We start from the raw sequence: 16645 nt of genomic DNA on the forward strand, positions 1-16645 counted from the left end.
CCCTCGTAGAACTATTCTTCCCGAGTAATCCTTCACAAAGCAACAATCATGATGGAATTCAAAAAATACATCATTATCATGTGTAAAGTGACTGACACATAATAAATTATTGCAAATAGATGGAACATGGCAAATATCCTTTAATGTAAAAGCATGTTGATCAAATAAAAGAGAAGATGAACCAATGTGATGTATGCGCAAACCTTGCTCGTTACCGATTTTACCTTGATATGATCCTCCGTACTCAGATCGATTCTGTAAATTGTCCAATTCTGGTGTCATGTGATGAGTGACACCCGAGTCCAGATACCATGTTGGATCAAATGCAGGAGTATTGCCAAAATTGGAATTTCCAAATTGCATTGGAGGAGAGCTAACACCTCCATGAAAAGTTGTTGGTTCACTATAAAAATCATTATGAAAATTGAAAACATAGCGTGCACGACGACACTGGAGGGCACTATGGCCTACCTTGTTACAGATTTGACAAATAATGCCAGAATTCTTTCCTCCACGACCTCCTCCATTAAACTATTGTTGTTGATTAGGAAAATTATTCTGAAAAATATTCTAAAAGAATTGGGGATTGTATTGAGGATTGTACTGACCGTTGCCGCGTCCACGACCATGACCATGACTACCCCCATTATTAGGGTAAAATTGTTGTTGTTGTTGTTTATTATGCTGAGAATTGTTATTTCCTTTGCCTTTAACTCCAATAAAGTTAGCATTAGGAGATTCAGAGGATTGAGCCTGATCTTCAAGCCATGATTCATTATTAAGTAAAGAGCCAAGCACCTCTGAGATGGTGAGATCAACTGCATCTGGATGGTTGGTGAGAGCAGTCACTATTGACTCATACTCACTTCGCAAGCTAGAAAGGATATAGAGAACAAGTTCAGAGCTTGAAACTGGTTATGGGATGGTGTAGAGACTGTCCGCAATGGATTTAGCATGTTGGACGTAGGCTAAAATAAACAATGATCCCTTCTTGAGATTTTGGAGTTGCCTCTTCATTTGAAGTACTCTTGACCGAGAGTGGGTTGAGTAAATCTGAGTCAAGGCACACCAAACTTTTGTTGATGATGTTAGACCTACGATTTGTCCCATTACACTTTCGGTGAGATAGGAGATTAACCAGCTAAGAACAAGCTGATCAAGGTCCATCCACATCAAATTAGGTTTCGAATGCTCCCTGAACTAGTGGGATTGGGAAGTTCCGCTAGTGGTGGTTTCGTTTTGCCTTCGCGAATTCAACCAGGTGATGATGACGAAGAATAGGTAAGAATTGTGCCTTCCATAGTAAATAGTTGTTTGCTGTCAACTTGATTGGCAGGTAGTGCATCACGTTCTATATAGTTAGTACAGAACTCATCGGAGAACTAAATTCTCGGCCTTGTTCAAACTAGTCAACATGGCTCTGATACCAAGTTTGAACAACAAAATAATTAAGAAATAACATAAACAAAATTGAATATGAATTGGTTGATAATACATCAATCGTGAGTTTGCTTTGTATTTATAGCAGTCTAATTGAGTCATACAATGAGTCAATATAAAGAGTTTAGGATAAGCATGAACACTACCAAGATTATCTACAAGGATAAGCTTATAGAGATAATCTTATTAAGATGAAGTCGGAATTCTTATCATGATCCAGGATCAGATCTGGATACATATGTTCTATCACTTCAAAAGGTTCAGTTGGTTTAGTATCTTCTTGGTTATCTCCTCCAGTATGGTTGGTGGAGGCTGAGTATGCTTTATTAGGCTCTGGGTTTGATAAAGCCCCAGAGCCCCATAGTTTGCTTTTCATGTTTTCTTTGGTAGTGTTCCCTTACTTTTTTTTTTTCTGTTGTTTTTTTCTCTGTTTCCTATTTCTTGTGTTTGTATTTACAATCTTTCTTACCAAAAAAAACAAAGACAAATTCTGGCACCGGTCTTCTCTATAAGACTATAATAAGAAGGGAGTTTAATCTTACCACAAGCTATATATACATAGGGTTTACAGCACCGCTCGCTCAGAGAGGAAAAGCTATACATAGGGTTTAATTAAGCTTCACAACCCTTTAGCTGTATATTGGGAAATAAAAGATACAAATATAGAAATGGACGGCTAAAAAGGATGTGAGGACGATATGAGCAAAGTTTTGTGAGGACTAAATCTGTCTCATTGGTAATGAAGGGTGACGTGGCGTCGATACATGAGATAGACTCTTTCACGTGAGTTCAGATTGGCTCCCTTTTGAGTGCACCTACAATACACCTAAGTGTGCATTGGGAACACCTAACATACTCATGGAGGGATAGTTGTTCACAATACACGGTTGAAATGTATTAATATTATGCGGTGCTACCTGGGGAACCAATGCAAATTCCTTTCATGCACTTCGCCTGAGTATTATTCTTAAACAAACTCGGATTTAGTCCTCACAAAATCGCTCTCACAACCTTTTTATAGTTGTGCATTAGGAATATCTTTGCACTTGTATATTTTTATTTATGGAGAGATATTCCGTGCACTACTGTAAGGACCTGTGAGAATGTTGTGACTTGTGATGATGGTGCTGTGAGGAATAGGTGAACAACCCCCTTATATATAAAAGGTAGTATTTTCCAATTTATATGAAATATTTAGAAATGGACGATACCAATTACCATCGTAGGCCATGTTTGGGAGTGCTTAAAAATAAGTGCTCATTCAAAATAGGTGCTTATTTAGGCCGGGATGACACCATTAAGTGCTAGTTTAAAAAAAATGGCTTATTTTTTAGGCCCAAATTTCCAACTTTGTATAAGCACTTATTCATTTTTTTTTTCAAAATTATCCCTAGTCGATTTTTATAAAAGTACTTTCCTGAAAGTGCTTATTAAAGTGCTTTCATTAAAGTGCTTTCATAAAAACTTTCATAAATGTTCTTTTATTAAAATACTTTTATAAAAGCATTTTCAAAAAAGTGCAAAGTACATTTTTAAATGCTTTTATAAAATTTGAAAGAAAATGAAGGGCAAAATAATCACAAAACTTATTTAAGTGTTTATTGAAGAAAAAAACTACCAACAAATGCCCAATATAACATAAACACTTAAAAAAATAGGTGCCAAACACAAATAAATTATTTATTTATTCGAATAAGCACTTATTTTTTTAACATAAATAATCCCGTAGTATCATCTGTAGCATCCCCCTTCAAAGGTGTTGGAATCGTATTTCTGTGCTTTGTTGGACCTTCCCGTAAGCACAATTGCAATTGTTGGACCTTGCTGGAAACAAAATTATCACTAGGGCCAAACTGAGTAATGGGCCAATTTGGCCCAATTGGCCCATTGGATTGTGTACGCATTGTTCTTCTGTCTTCACGTCCACTGGTCTGTGAAGTTTCCATCGAGATTATAATCTGATATTGTACGATCCTTTGACGTGGGATCATATCATTGGTTGGTATGAGGAAAGACTCGTATAGTTGTTTGAGCTAAAGAGAACCTAGCGAGTAGCGACTGGGGCCGTGGGGCGTCCTTCCTAACCTCCAGAATTTGTTAAATTCCATTTCTCTCCAAAAGAAGAAAGGAGGAAGGAAAGAACTCAAAGAAGAACGCTCAATTTTTTGGTTTTTGACAGGCACCATCAAAATTATTTGACTGATCGAATTCAAAAGAGAAAAAAAAAAGAAAGAGAAAGAAACCAGAATCCTTTTTATCACTTCCGCAGTCATCTTTGAATTCAATTTCTCCCATAAAGCCTTGCATCTCAAGTTCGACAAACCCTAGAATCACCAGGTGATCTAACTTATATTGTTTTCGTTCTCTGAAACCCTAGATCTTCTTCATCTTCAGCCTCTGGTTTGGGATTTTGGTGTTGATTTGATTTCTTCGTGTTCCAGAGAGATGGATGATAGCTGTGCCGTCTGCGCTGAACACCTCGAATGGGTTGCGTACGGACCATGCGGCCACCGCGAGGTCTGCTCAACCTGCGTCGCTCGTCTACGTTTCATCTGCGACGATAACCGTTGCTGCATCTGCAAAACCGAGTCCAAAGTCGTCTTCGTCACGAAGGTTTGGGGGTTTGATCTTTATTTGTTTTCATGGCTGCGGATGCTTCTTTTTCGTCTTATTGGAGTTTAGGGGCTTATTGTGTCTGTAGTTGTTTCCTCTTATATATGAACTTTTGGTCCTTGACTATGTATCAAATTCCATGGTTGATTTCACGGTATATCATCAAGTCGTTTGATTTCATGTTGTTTGTGGGAATGAGTGTTCTTTGTTTATGCAGTTGTTTCTTTCGACGCTACGTTTGGATTAATGGTGTGATAGTTTCGATTTCGATATTATTGATTTTACATCAAATGTCGCTTAACGGTGATTGGAAAATTGAAGATTGTTCTAAAACAATAATCAGGGAGTTATTTATCAAAAAAAAAAAAACAATAATCAGGGAGTTATTTATCAAAAAAAGAAAAACAATAATCAGGGAGTTCTTAGCTTTATTTTGATCCTTTAACCTCACCACTCTTTGTGCTATTGTCTATTTGAGGACGGTTTTAACTGCTCCTTGGCAGGGTTGAGAGTAAGACTTGGTACTTTGCATGCCACTGCACATAGTTAAATTTCTTTAACTGCAAATGTTCATTCTTATTCTTAACGTTTTTTATACGTATTAGTGTTGTTAACGTTGTTGTTGTTGTTTAGATTACATAGTTTTTTGTTGGTTTCTTAGCACGTATGGCTCTTTGTTGGTTTTCTCAGGCTTTGGAAGACTATACAAGGCTGATAAATGACTTTTTAGTCTTCCCGTCCAATTCAACAGAGGGTCAAGTTGGGTCGTTCTGGTACCATGAGGACACACAAGCTTACTTTGATGATATAGACCACTATAAGATGATCAAAGCAATGTGTAGGCTTTCGTGTAGTGTCTGTGATAAGATGGAGAATCAAGGGAATGATGGCTCTAAACGAAGAGGGAAATTTAAGAGCATTGAGCAGTTGAAGGGTCATTTGTACCACCAGCATAGATTATTCATGTGTAATCTGTGTTTAGAAGGAAGGAAGGTAAGATCTGTTTACTTTCGAAAATGAAAAAGACCATTGGCTTATTTGTGCTTTTCTTTCTCTCACTCTGATTTTGAAAACATTATCTTGGATGCAAGAGCAATGAGTGTTTATTGTTTTTCTATCTTCAGTCATCTATTTATTGATCTTCTTTCCATTTCATATGCTAGAAAAGTGGAAAAACTTATTTGCTGCAAGATAAATGGCTAATTGGTTCATACTTCATACTATATTTCTTCCCTAGGATAGGACATTTTACTTGCGTCTATACCTCATGTTTTGCTTTTTTTCTATTGTAACATTAGGTCAATAATACTAAGTACTACAGGTTGTTTTAATAAAATTTCTTTTATTTTATCTTAAAATAATTCTTTTTTTTCTTTTTCTTGTGTTGGAGATTAATACAATAAGCTACATGGTTTAAGATAAGAATGCTAGACTTTGAGGTATTGCAAACTAAGAATGACTATATATATATATATAGTATTATTGTTTGAGAAATGGTGAAGATTTCATTAATGATCATGAAGAGCATGCTGTTGATGGAGAGGTTTCCTCAACAGCTACAAAGCAAGAAAGAAAAACTCCGAGATAAACAGAAACATAACTAAATCATCATCCCACAATATATTGCTCCATTGATTGTTAAATTGCCGGAATTGCACACCACGAAAAAAGGCTACTAACTGAAGCCCACTTGACAGAATTCTTTCAAACTTTTCACACAATTTTCAGCAGATAAAGATAGATCTTCAAACAGTCACCCAGTACTTTCTTTCCAGAGACACTGGCAGATCACCTGTGTAGTTAGATTCCAAAGAAAAAAATGCCCCTTTTACTGAAAGCCTTCAGACACCAAGAAGAAATCAGGGAAGCCAAGTCTGGAGGGGTTACTCAATTCATCCAAACAACTTTAGTGCATGAGACCTCATGGCCACTGAGAAAACACAGTGAATTAAGAGATGTTGAATCATGTCCTTTCTTCTCGGCACGTTAATGGTAGAAATCCTGCCTTTGATTGCGACCCACACAGAAAACACCACTTTGATTGCAAACTAAGTGACTTTTTGATGTAAACTTACATACTATATGCCATAAAATTGCATGTTATACCATCCAATGCATGAAAGCATGAATTACCTTGTTAACAATGCCTTCTAAGAGACAAGGTTCTGTTTTTTATGATTAAGGCATGCCAGCACCAGATGCTAGCATGTTCTCCTTCTGCACATATTTTTAGTAGATATTTGCATTGAATAGTCATCTATTCTTTTAGATCGAAGCTGAGTGCAACCCTTATTAACTCTGTTGTTGGTTGCTGTGAAATACATTTTTGTGCCTAAAAGACCAAACAAGGCTGTAAAGCCTGTAATAATGCTGAATGCATGGATAGCTATGATACTTGTATATGTAAAATGGTGTGCATTAACAAATTATACCATAAAAAGATCTGTACATGTTAAAATTTTAATTAAATTTGGCAAGGCATAAGTCTTGAACATGACATGTATCTGTAATCTGCATAAAATAGATACAAACACATGATATGATCATATTACATGGGATATCTGTACCTGTATTTGTATGTATTTTAGGAAATAGAGAATATTATCCCCATTTGTCATATACGGTCTGTAACTGTATCCATATATGGGCATCATAGATGGCTATAATAAGAAACCAAAATTTGTATTTGCACTTTAAATTTTGGAGCTTGCTCCCTTTTGCATTAGTTTTCTATTTTAAGGGAAGCTCTCCCTCAGTTTTTCCTTTATTAATACAATATCGTAATTCATAAAAAAACAGAAATGAATCATTTAATTTCAACTCAAGTAGAACACTGTGAGTTGTGATGTACAAGAAAACAATTGAAATTTTCTCCTCATATTCAATCAATAATATAATGAGGAATTGAATGAGGTAGTGGAGACTTATACAATTAAAACCTTAAAGCTTAACCTTGATGACAGCAGCTTGGGAAACCCGGGGCAATTGAGAGTGGGAGCGGATTTCAGAGATGAGAAGGGTAATGTAGTTGCTATGTATTCAGGGCTGATTGGGGCTGGGGACTCATTGAGGGCAGAAGTGATGGCTGTAGTGGGAGGGGATTCAAAGGTGTCAATAAGATGGTTCTAAGTTATAACTATGTTGAAGCTCTATGGACATTTAGAAATGAAGTGAAAGGCATTAAATGGCTGACAAGGTGTATGACAATAGAAGTATTGTGGGTGCAAAGATCAGCTAATCATTTGGCTGATACTTTAGCCAAGCAATGGACTATGAGGTATCAATGTTTTTAGGCTATCTTGTGATATAAATGAAAATGTGTGTGGAGAGGTTTAGGCCTCTTTAAAAACAGAATATAAATTTGTACATTAAGTTTACATATTAATGAAATTCCTGTTACTTGTGAAAAAAGGTAGGGTTTGACTATGATACCAGAAAAACTTATAGCCAATCAACTGGTCTCATAAAAGAGTTGACTAATCAGGTGGTATTCCTCGAAATTCATGGCTCGTGCTTTGATTAGTCAAAGTTCTTCCAGTACCATGTCTTTATGGTATCATGGATTTTCCCAAAAAAGAATATGTTATTCATTAAAAAAGGAGTTACCATAAAAATTTACATGCTCTTTATCAATAACCACATGATCAAATAAGGATAGTATTAATTATAAAAAGGAGAGAGAACCCTGTTGTTAGGTCTCACAAACAGGGGCTAGATGAAGTAATACAATAAAAACAGCAAAGTGCTGACCCAAGCCATAAATGGAAAGGAACAATTAAATGAAAATAAATGTATAACTATAAATTTGATGACTTAGCCTTCCTGATGTATACCTGGGCCTGGTACCCCTCAACCCCAAGTAAAAGTTGTCATTTGATGGAGAAAATAATTACATAATACAATATTCAATAATTAAATAAAAGTTGTTATTCAGTTTAGCCATTTCAGCTGTTATAAATGTCCCCAAAGGGCATATTTGGTAATGGATGAAGTTGCTAAACTTAGCAACTTATTTCTTTGCCTTTTAGTGTATAAAATAATTAAATAATAAAATGTTAAAAGGTGAGGCTGTTGATGAGGGGGGTGCCTTGTCACCTAGCCACCTAGGTGGGCAGCTAGGTGCTTACTAGGCAATGGATGTTTTTTTTAGACCATGAATCCTGGGGTAATTTCCTAGGTTCCATAGCAACCAGCAATCATCTTTTAATAGTAATTATCTATAATCTTCATAAAAAAAGTATAAACTTCATATTAAAACATAGAAAATGAACATATTCATGAGAAGAAAGAAAAGAAACTTAGAAACTGGGAGAAGAAGAAGAAATTGAGAATTAATTATTTGTCCCTAGAAGGAAGAATCATGTTAACCAAATCTACTTCGGCCAACTTATCTGTTTACTACTTAACAATGTTTAGAATACCAATTGGGGTAAGTAGAAGCATGGAGAGTTCATCAAAAAAAAAGTAGAAGCATGGAGAAGTCGATGAGGGATTTTTTTTTTTTTTGTGGGAGCAAGGGGAGGAAAAGAAGGATCTCAATGTAAGTTGGGAGGTGGTTTGTAGAAGTAAGAAATTCGAGGGTTAGGGCTTGGGAACATCCAAGAAAGGAACATGACACTATTGGGGAAATGGTTGTGGAGATTGCATGTGGATAGGGATAAGTTGTGTGCAAGATTGATAGTTTGCATTCTTGGTCTTGTAGTTGATGGTTGGTTGGGGTTTTGGAACTGTGGCTAGGCCACTAGGGCTACTAGAGTTTCTCCTTGGAAGTCCATTTGTGATATTCTACCTCTCCTACTATCAGTGTTTAAAAAAGTGCAAGGCACAAGGGCCAATTTGCGCTCAAGATGCAAGGCACAAGGCAAGGTGCGCACCTTTTTGAAGCAAGGCGCAAAAATTCAAAAAAAAAAGCTAAAAAATAAAAAATGTCAGAGAATGCAAAAAAGCCAAAAAAATAAAAAAAGTAAATAAAATATTAAAACATAATAATAAAAAAATATAAACTTAAATTTTAAAGTTAATGTTTAAAAAAACTATTATCTAAAATTGAAATACATAAACATGTAAAGAGTGTTCAAATGAAGATTTAAAAATAAAATCAAACATATAAAACATTTTCAAGCATGTAAACCCACAATCTCTTTTTCCCTCAATTGCATTACTTCAAGTAGCTAATGTGATGTAAAACATATTACATTCTTGATTCTACGAGCCGCCTTTGTGCCATGTCCCTTGAGGCAAGCCCAAAGTCCATGTTAGGTCAGGGTCAAATTCTTAGTTCTCACACAAAAAATATTGATTTTATAATTTTAATTGCTGTTTAAGAAGATATTTTATTAGGATGAATGAATGAGCAACATTAGCAAATAGGGGGTCCTCGGAGCTTTGGTGAGCAAGTGAAGGGAGCGAAATAAATAGTGTGATAAACCTATTACAAACATCGGAAAGGGTGTGTCTGGAAGTTGGTAAAAGGGATGGGAGAATTTGGACCATGTCACCCTCAGGTACCTTCACATGTGGCTCCTTTTTTTCAGCCCTCATTCAACCGAGTGAAATCCAGGGGTTTTCCTTTCCATTTGGGGAGATTTGGAGTAAACCTGTGCTGCTTAGGGCGGGTAGTTTGTGCTGGGAAATGTATTTGGAAAGAATTAATACTTGTGAGCTACTCCAAAGATAGAAGACCTAGTTGGTGCCTTTTTCCCCACCGGTGCTCCATCTGCAAGGTTAATGGTGCCTTTTCTTTGTTTGGGTGCAGGTGGAGCCCTCATGTACAAAACTTATTTGCCCCTACCTTCATAAGTTGGTCAAAGAAGAGGGGAAGACTGCTATGGAAGTAAATAAGGGCAGCAGTGTGTTGGACAATTTGGGAAGAGGAACTAGAGAATTTTTCTTGGAAAAGAAAGAAGCAGAGAAACTATCGTCGAAGCTATTACCATCAAGGTGGTTGGTTCACTGGGTTAAGTCATTGGATCTCTTTAAGGATATTCCTAGCAATGAGGTGGTTTATTGAAGGGGACTGAAAGATTGTTGTAAACTGGCTGAAGAAGGGGGAAGGAGAAATATGGAAGCTAAGGAATGAGCTCAGGTGCTTCAAGCAGATATCTAAAGACATGTTGATTCAAATTAGATGGGTTTGGAGATAAGCTAACAGCATGGCTGATGGACTAGCTAAACAAGGGGTTCAAAGACAACCTATGTTCTTGGCTGGTTTGTAATTAGTGTTTTTTTTTTTTCCTTTTGGGCTTCTTTTTCAAAATGAGGTGATGAGAAAGTCGAGAGAGGTTGCTGCTTCTGTCTCCCATATGGAAGTGGTTAGGCCTGTTTGGTCCCCACCCTCTAGAGGTCTTATTAATCTCAACTTTGATGATAGTAGTGAAGGAAATTTGGGTCCGTCTTCCATAGGAGGAGTTTTCAGGGATGGGGAGGGGAATGCCATTGCATTATACTCGGGTCCAATTGGAATTGGGGACTCATTATGGGCTGAAATTAAGGCTGTTATAGAAGGGATTCAAAAGGGTAAAGGGCTGAATATCAGCAAGTTGTTAATTGAAGGTGAATAGGTGATTAGAAGCTTAAGCTGAATCCAAAAAGAGGACAAGGCTGGATGGTGGTGCTATATATATGAAAAGAGGAAAGCAATCAAACTGCTACAAGGGATAGAGGTGATTTGGAATTGGGTCAGAAGAGACGCAAATGCCTTTGCTGATACACTTGCTAAACAAGGGGTGACAAGGAATATTGTACTGAATTTCTTCTTAATTAATGGAACTGATTATGCTATTGATCCAAAAAAAAAAGAAAAAGAAATCGAGGGTTCAAGATAGCATACACCAACATGTGTGTTGACCGAATCCTAACAAATAAGAAAATAATAAAAAGAAACTAGTATATAAACCTATAAAAAGAGTAATTTAGTTTAACAATACTTGTAAAAAAAGGTTTAACAATGTCTGTTTTATTATTATATATTAAAAAGAATATAAAATAATTTCTTGGTACCATGTGTTGAATAGCTAGAGGCTCAAGTGAGGCACCCTCCATGGATGCCTTTAGGGATGTTATTGGATTGGATTCAGATTTAATCCACATCCAACTTATTGTGCTTAAAATGACAAAGAAAAAGTAAAAAAAAAAGCTGCTTACTTTTACCTTATATATGTATAATAAATTATATAATATAAATATTAAATTTAACAGCTGTAAACTTATTATTATTGTATATAATAGCTATATATATACACATAGTTATACTACATATATAATTAAATGATAATAGTTAATCAGATATGATTTTAATAGGATCAAATGGAGTTAACTCCGCATCTGATCCAATTATTAATTGAATGTCAGTTCTAACATCTAAATCTGGGATAACCAAATGGGTTAATTACTTATATATACCCTGAACTTTTAAAAACAGCTTATATGTACCTTATTAACCTTTTCAAGGTTAAGTATAACAGATAAAATTGGACAAAAATACCATTAAGTGTTCATTAAAATTTCAAAATATGTCATTTTCTTCATTAAATCTTCAAAATATACCATCCCTCTCAAAGTTTAGGATTTCACCACGGAGGCAAAAGAACAGAGGAACATAGGAAGAATATGTAGAAGAAGAAACAATGCCTCTGGTTCGGCGCCAAGTGAGGAATGACCGCACAAGTATGGTTTGGGCACTCTAGAGCTCTACAAGGGTGCAAACAAGAACGATCCAAAGACTATTCTTGATGCGGTAGCAGTTTCAGGACTTGTTGGGATCTTAAGACAACTGGTGAACCGAATTTCACCATTCAACATGTTCTCAACAAGCTCATGCACACACACGAGAGAATACCATAGATGAGAAATGACCAATATTCTCTGTAACTCATGTCTAAATTAAGGTAACAACTAGCAACGGTCAATAGAAATGGAGGATTTCAACTCTCAGCAAAGCAAATGGAGCTAAGCAATTTATGAATCTTAATTGTTTTCAATCGTAGGAAACTTGGAAAAGTCATTGAATTCTTGCAAATCTCGAGTTTTCCTCTTTGGAATTTTAACTTTTGCTGTTGTGTCAGATGCTCTGTATGGCTTCCGTTATCTGTGAAGCAAAACTGGAACTTTAGTTTAGCTTCAACCCTCAAATTCATCTGCAGCTTAAATTCTTTAGTGATCAGAGAGAAAGAGAGAGAGAGTTAACGGTGCATTAATGGTGGTCCTATAGACTTTTGGAGTTCATTGACAGCCCCTTGGCACCTTGTCACATAGGTTTTATGTGACAGCTATGTCTGCCCAAATTCAGTTTAAGCCATTAAGGAGCCTACAACCTCTAAAAACTTATTCATCAAGAGACAAAGCAGTAAAACTATGTGTGGGTAGGATACTAGCCTACAAAAAAGGGTTGCCTCGCACATTTATGATGTACAATATTCTTTTGAAGTTCTAATAAAATCTTGATTGTTCATGGAAAAAACATGACAAATCTATAAACTTTTCAGTTTGACCACTTCAGCTGTTATCAAACCACTCCTAAGCTTCAGTTCAGCCCTATTCTTTTCAGCTATTTTTCTGATTCTGGGTTTTACATATTACCTGCTTAGTGTTGGAGTTCTGTTTTATTTTCAAGGGCTTAGGGCCCACTATGCCCTAAGACGAATTCCTCCCTTTTAATATTTCAACATTTTTTTGTTGGCTTAATGAGCATAATGATGTTACTGACGTTAGTTGAGATTTTGAACCAGATATTTATTTGTGAACAAAAGCTATATACTAGAGCACAGTTAAATCAACATACAAACACAGGTGATTCAGAGGTGGATGGTAGTGAGAGTGAAAGAGGTGGCTTCATGGGTCATCCTATGTGTGAATTCTGCAGAACCCCATTTTATGGGGATAATGAGCTCTACTCACATATGTCTACTGAACATTATACCTGTCATATATGCCAAAGGTAGACTCTGTTTTCTATTATTATGACATAATGTTGGTGGTCTTGCAATTCAAAATAACCAAACCATGCATTGGACCATTATATTCTGTTCAATGCAGGCAGCATCCAGGACAATATGAATACTACAAAGATTATGATGACTTGGAGGTGAGATCTCATAACTTGTAATACATTACACTTTCTGATTTCCATGCTTTCTTAGGATTTTGTCTATGTTAAGTTTCTCTTTTACAGATCCATTTCCGCCGAGAGCATTTCCTATGTGAGGATGAGGCCTGCCTTGCTAAAAAATTCATTGTTTTTGCGTCCGAATCCGATTTGAAGGTGACTTTATTATGTGAACCTGTACTTAGCAAATGTGTTCTTTACTGTGACATTTTTCTGATTCACATCATGGATTTCTTGAATGCTGTTTTATATCTGACTTCTAGCTCTTTCATTTGCTACTCCCCTCTACATGTTCCAGTATTTCTGACTATATATCCTTCATGTTATTTTAGAGGCATGATGCTATTGAACATGGGGGACACATGTCTCGTTCTCAGCGGAATGCTGCACTTAGGGTATGTGAAATATCTTTCTAATCCCTCCCTGTGGTATGCTGTTCTTATCTTTGTGCAATATCGTTCTGTCTAAGATTTCCTTTATTTGGTAAGGACCAAGGAGGTAGATGATGACCATTTTTCTTGCATAAAAGAAAGTTCTGTTTGGTTGTGCATCTCATGGTTCTATACATGTTTATTGTTGTGATTATTTCATGATATTTGTTCCTTTTGTGTACCAGATACCGATTAGTTTTCGATACCGGCGAAACAATGAACAAGAGTTTCGCCGTGGAAGGGGAAGGGGACGAGGGCGTGGACGAGGATTTCGTCTTGATTCCTCAGAAGATCAACTCTCACTGGCCATTCAAGCCAGTTTTGAAACGGCCAATGCAGAAATGTCAGCCCATGATCCATCCTCCAGTGGGCAAGATATTTCTGATCGTAGAGAGAGGATTGAAATGGATGCCATTGTTGAGCCATTTGAATCAATAACTACAATTGAATCTGAGCCATCTTCAAGATACCTCCAGGCACTTGGCCAAAGCTCTAGGAACACAGCTCTGGAAGAATCCTCCTTTCCTCCTCTTTCCACAGCACCAGGAAGTAGTCACCAGACACTAGGACAGACCTCTAGGAATGCAGCTATGGAAGAATCCTCCTTTCCTCCACTTTCTGTGGCACCAGGAAGTAGTCAGCAGAAAGTTAGACATGAATCAGAAGGATTAGCCAACACCACAATGGCTGCACGCCTCCGTCGCCGTAGTAATGGAACTGTGACTGTTCTCAATTCACCTCAAGTTCGGCCACCGACTAGTCGTGGTCCTGCAACATCATCTAATAGTTATGTGCAATCTAGATCTACAAATTATGTAGTTGCATCATCTTCTGGTTCTACCAGTTCTACCCAGAATAAGCAGGCGATGGCTAATGGGACAACGGTACCTAGTTACGCAAGCTTTGCTCAGTCCAGGCCGGCAACGGTTCACGGACTTGCTTCAACTAGTTCTGCTAGTTCTTCATGGAACTCAAGTAGTGCAAGTAGGGTCAGCCATTCTTCTTCATCCCCTAATCTTGTGGGGACAGCATCTCTGGACTCTTCTATGTCTGATTTTCCTCCTGTTTCTGCAACACAGAAGCCCAAGCTTACTTCAAATTCCCAGTCCTTACCTAATGTGGAAGATGTTCATACTGCAAACAAGACTTTGGTTGAAAGGATCCGTTCTGCTTTAGAGTTTGACGAGAACAAGTATGCTGCTTTTAAAGAGATATCTGCAGAGTATCGTCAAGGTGTAATTGGCACAGGTGAATATCTGTCTTACACTGAGCAGTTTGGCCTGTCACATCTTGTTCCTGAGCTAGCAAGACTCTGCCCTGATGCCCAGAAGCAGAAAGAGTTGCTTGACACTTACAATGCCAATTTGTTGAGTTCTATAGGGGAGAATGCTCGAGGCAAAAGCAGAACTCGTTCTAAAGATTGTAATGGAGCCGGTAAAGGTAAAGGGAAATGCAAGGATGATGCTGATATTAGCCCGAAAGAAACCTTGGCAGATAGTATCATTAGCACTGTTAGGAAGCTTCAGCTAAATTCTAAGCCTTCAGAAGAACAGGTGGAGGTATTGACAAAGGATGGGTATCGAGCTTCAAAAGGAAAATCAAAGGTATCAGTTGATAATCAGGTAGGGTTGAGTTCTGCCAATTGGCAGCCTTCTGATTCAAGAGGCCAGAATGGTTATCAATCAGCTCCTGGTACCAACCAAAACTTGGGGGGTGGAGGAGGCAATAAGCAACGGAAGAAAACTTCAAAATTCCATAGGGTCCGTCTAGGTGATGGCTCAGTAGCATCAATTTTGGGCCTTAGAAATCCTGATCCCGGACCTGACCAGGAGGAAGAAACAACAGAAGATGGGAAGAACCCTTTGGAAGGGATGCCAGTTCGTGGTGTATGGCGGAAGGGTGGAGGTCAGAGACTGGTAGCAATGACTCAGAGAGACCCAACAAAGTGACAATTTTGTCCGCGGATCTGTTGGATGGTGCTAGTTTTTTGGGTAGCTGCAATCCATAGAATTGATATATAGTGGAGCTAATTTCTTTTTGGCCCCATGAACATGTTTATATTTTGGGATTAGTTCCCATGCAACCGGCCACCGGGTTTACTAGTATAATTTGATGGGTATAGACGTATAGTCGTATCACTGGAGAAAAAAATGTAAATTTGAGGTTTTCAACTTTTGGGCTGTATTTGCATGAATTCGATTTGTCTGGTTTTGGATTTTGTTTTAATGGATATCTGCACTTGGAGTCAGGCGTACGTGTAGAAGTGCCTGACAAATTCTGTTCTTGGTTATTGGTTAATGGTTATACATTGTTTTGGGCGGAAAGTCGGAAACTACTGTTATATACAATAGAAAATCGTTTGCCTTTCTCATTTTTTCAGGTAAATGCTTGTGTCATTGTGTGATCATTTATCCATTTATCCTTGCTGTGTGCTGCGTGGCCTTGCTAATGTATTACTACATGCGATTTGACATGTGCATTTTCAATTTGGGTATTTACACAAGGTTCAAAGCATCCGGTATCGGGGTACCGTATCTAGACCCACGGGTGCAAGTCGGGCGGCTGGGCTGGGTTTTTGTTTAATCCAGGTCCTATCCTAAGAATTCTGTCATATTTCAAAGGTCAATCCCAAATTATTCAACTTGGCCCAGCCTGTACCGAAATTCTTTGATATAAACGTATATTTATATGTATGCATGAATGCGTATACGCATGGTTTACCAAAAAAAGCATGCATATATGTATATAGTCTGGTTGGGCTTGGCTCTGGTTCGAATTATCTAAAGGTTAGGCCTAGTCCTAGCTTGAGCACCAAAAACCCAAACCCTGCCAATGAAAATTTGTGGGCTATGTTGGTTTGAGCTTGGGTTGGGCATCCCAAGTTGCATCTCCATCTAGACCTATGCTATGCATGGGCTGGGCCTTACCAATTTTAATCAAAAGGATAATGTTGGGCCTGGTTTGAGCAATCTAAAGGTTAGGCCTGGACCCTGGCCAGAAAATTAAAAAAAAAAAAAAAAAAAGAAAAACTTTTGGACCCATGCCTACTCTGAGAATA

At 37.5% G+C, this 16645-nt stretch overlaps 1 protein-coding gene across 1 annotated transcript; it reads left to right on the forward strand.

The window, feature by feature from the left end:
• The first annotated feature begins 3499 nt into the window (after positions 1–3499).
• On the forward strand, positions 3500–15972 carry LOC104607117 (uncharacterized). The gene is made up of 8 exons (XM_010272644.3): positions 3500–3777; positions 3882–4053; positions 4744–5046; positions 12780–12988; positions 13087–13135; positions 13223–13312; positions 13489–13551; positions 13773–15972. Exons 2-8 carry the CDS (start codon positions 3886–3888, stop codon positions 15534–15536), a joined length of 2646 nt encoding a protein of 881 aa, XP_010270946.1. The 5' UTR covers positions 3500–3777; positions 3882–3885; the 3' UTR covers positions 15537–15972.
• The last annotated feature ends 673 nt before the right edge of the window (positions 15973–16645 follow it).

The sequence above is a fragment of the Nelumbo nucifera genome, chromosome 3, assembly GCF_055504915.1.
Source record: "Nelumbo nucifera cultivar China Antique chromosome 3, China Antique-T2T, whole genome shotgun sequence".
Lineage (NCBI taxonomy): Eukaryota > Viridiplantae > Streptophyta > Magnoliopsida > Proteales > Nelumbonaceae > Nelumbo > Nelumbo nucifera.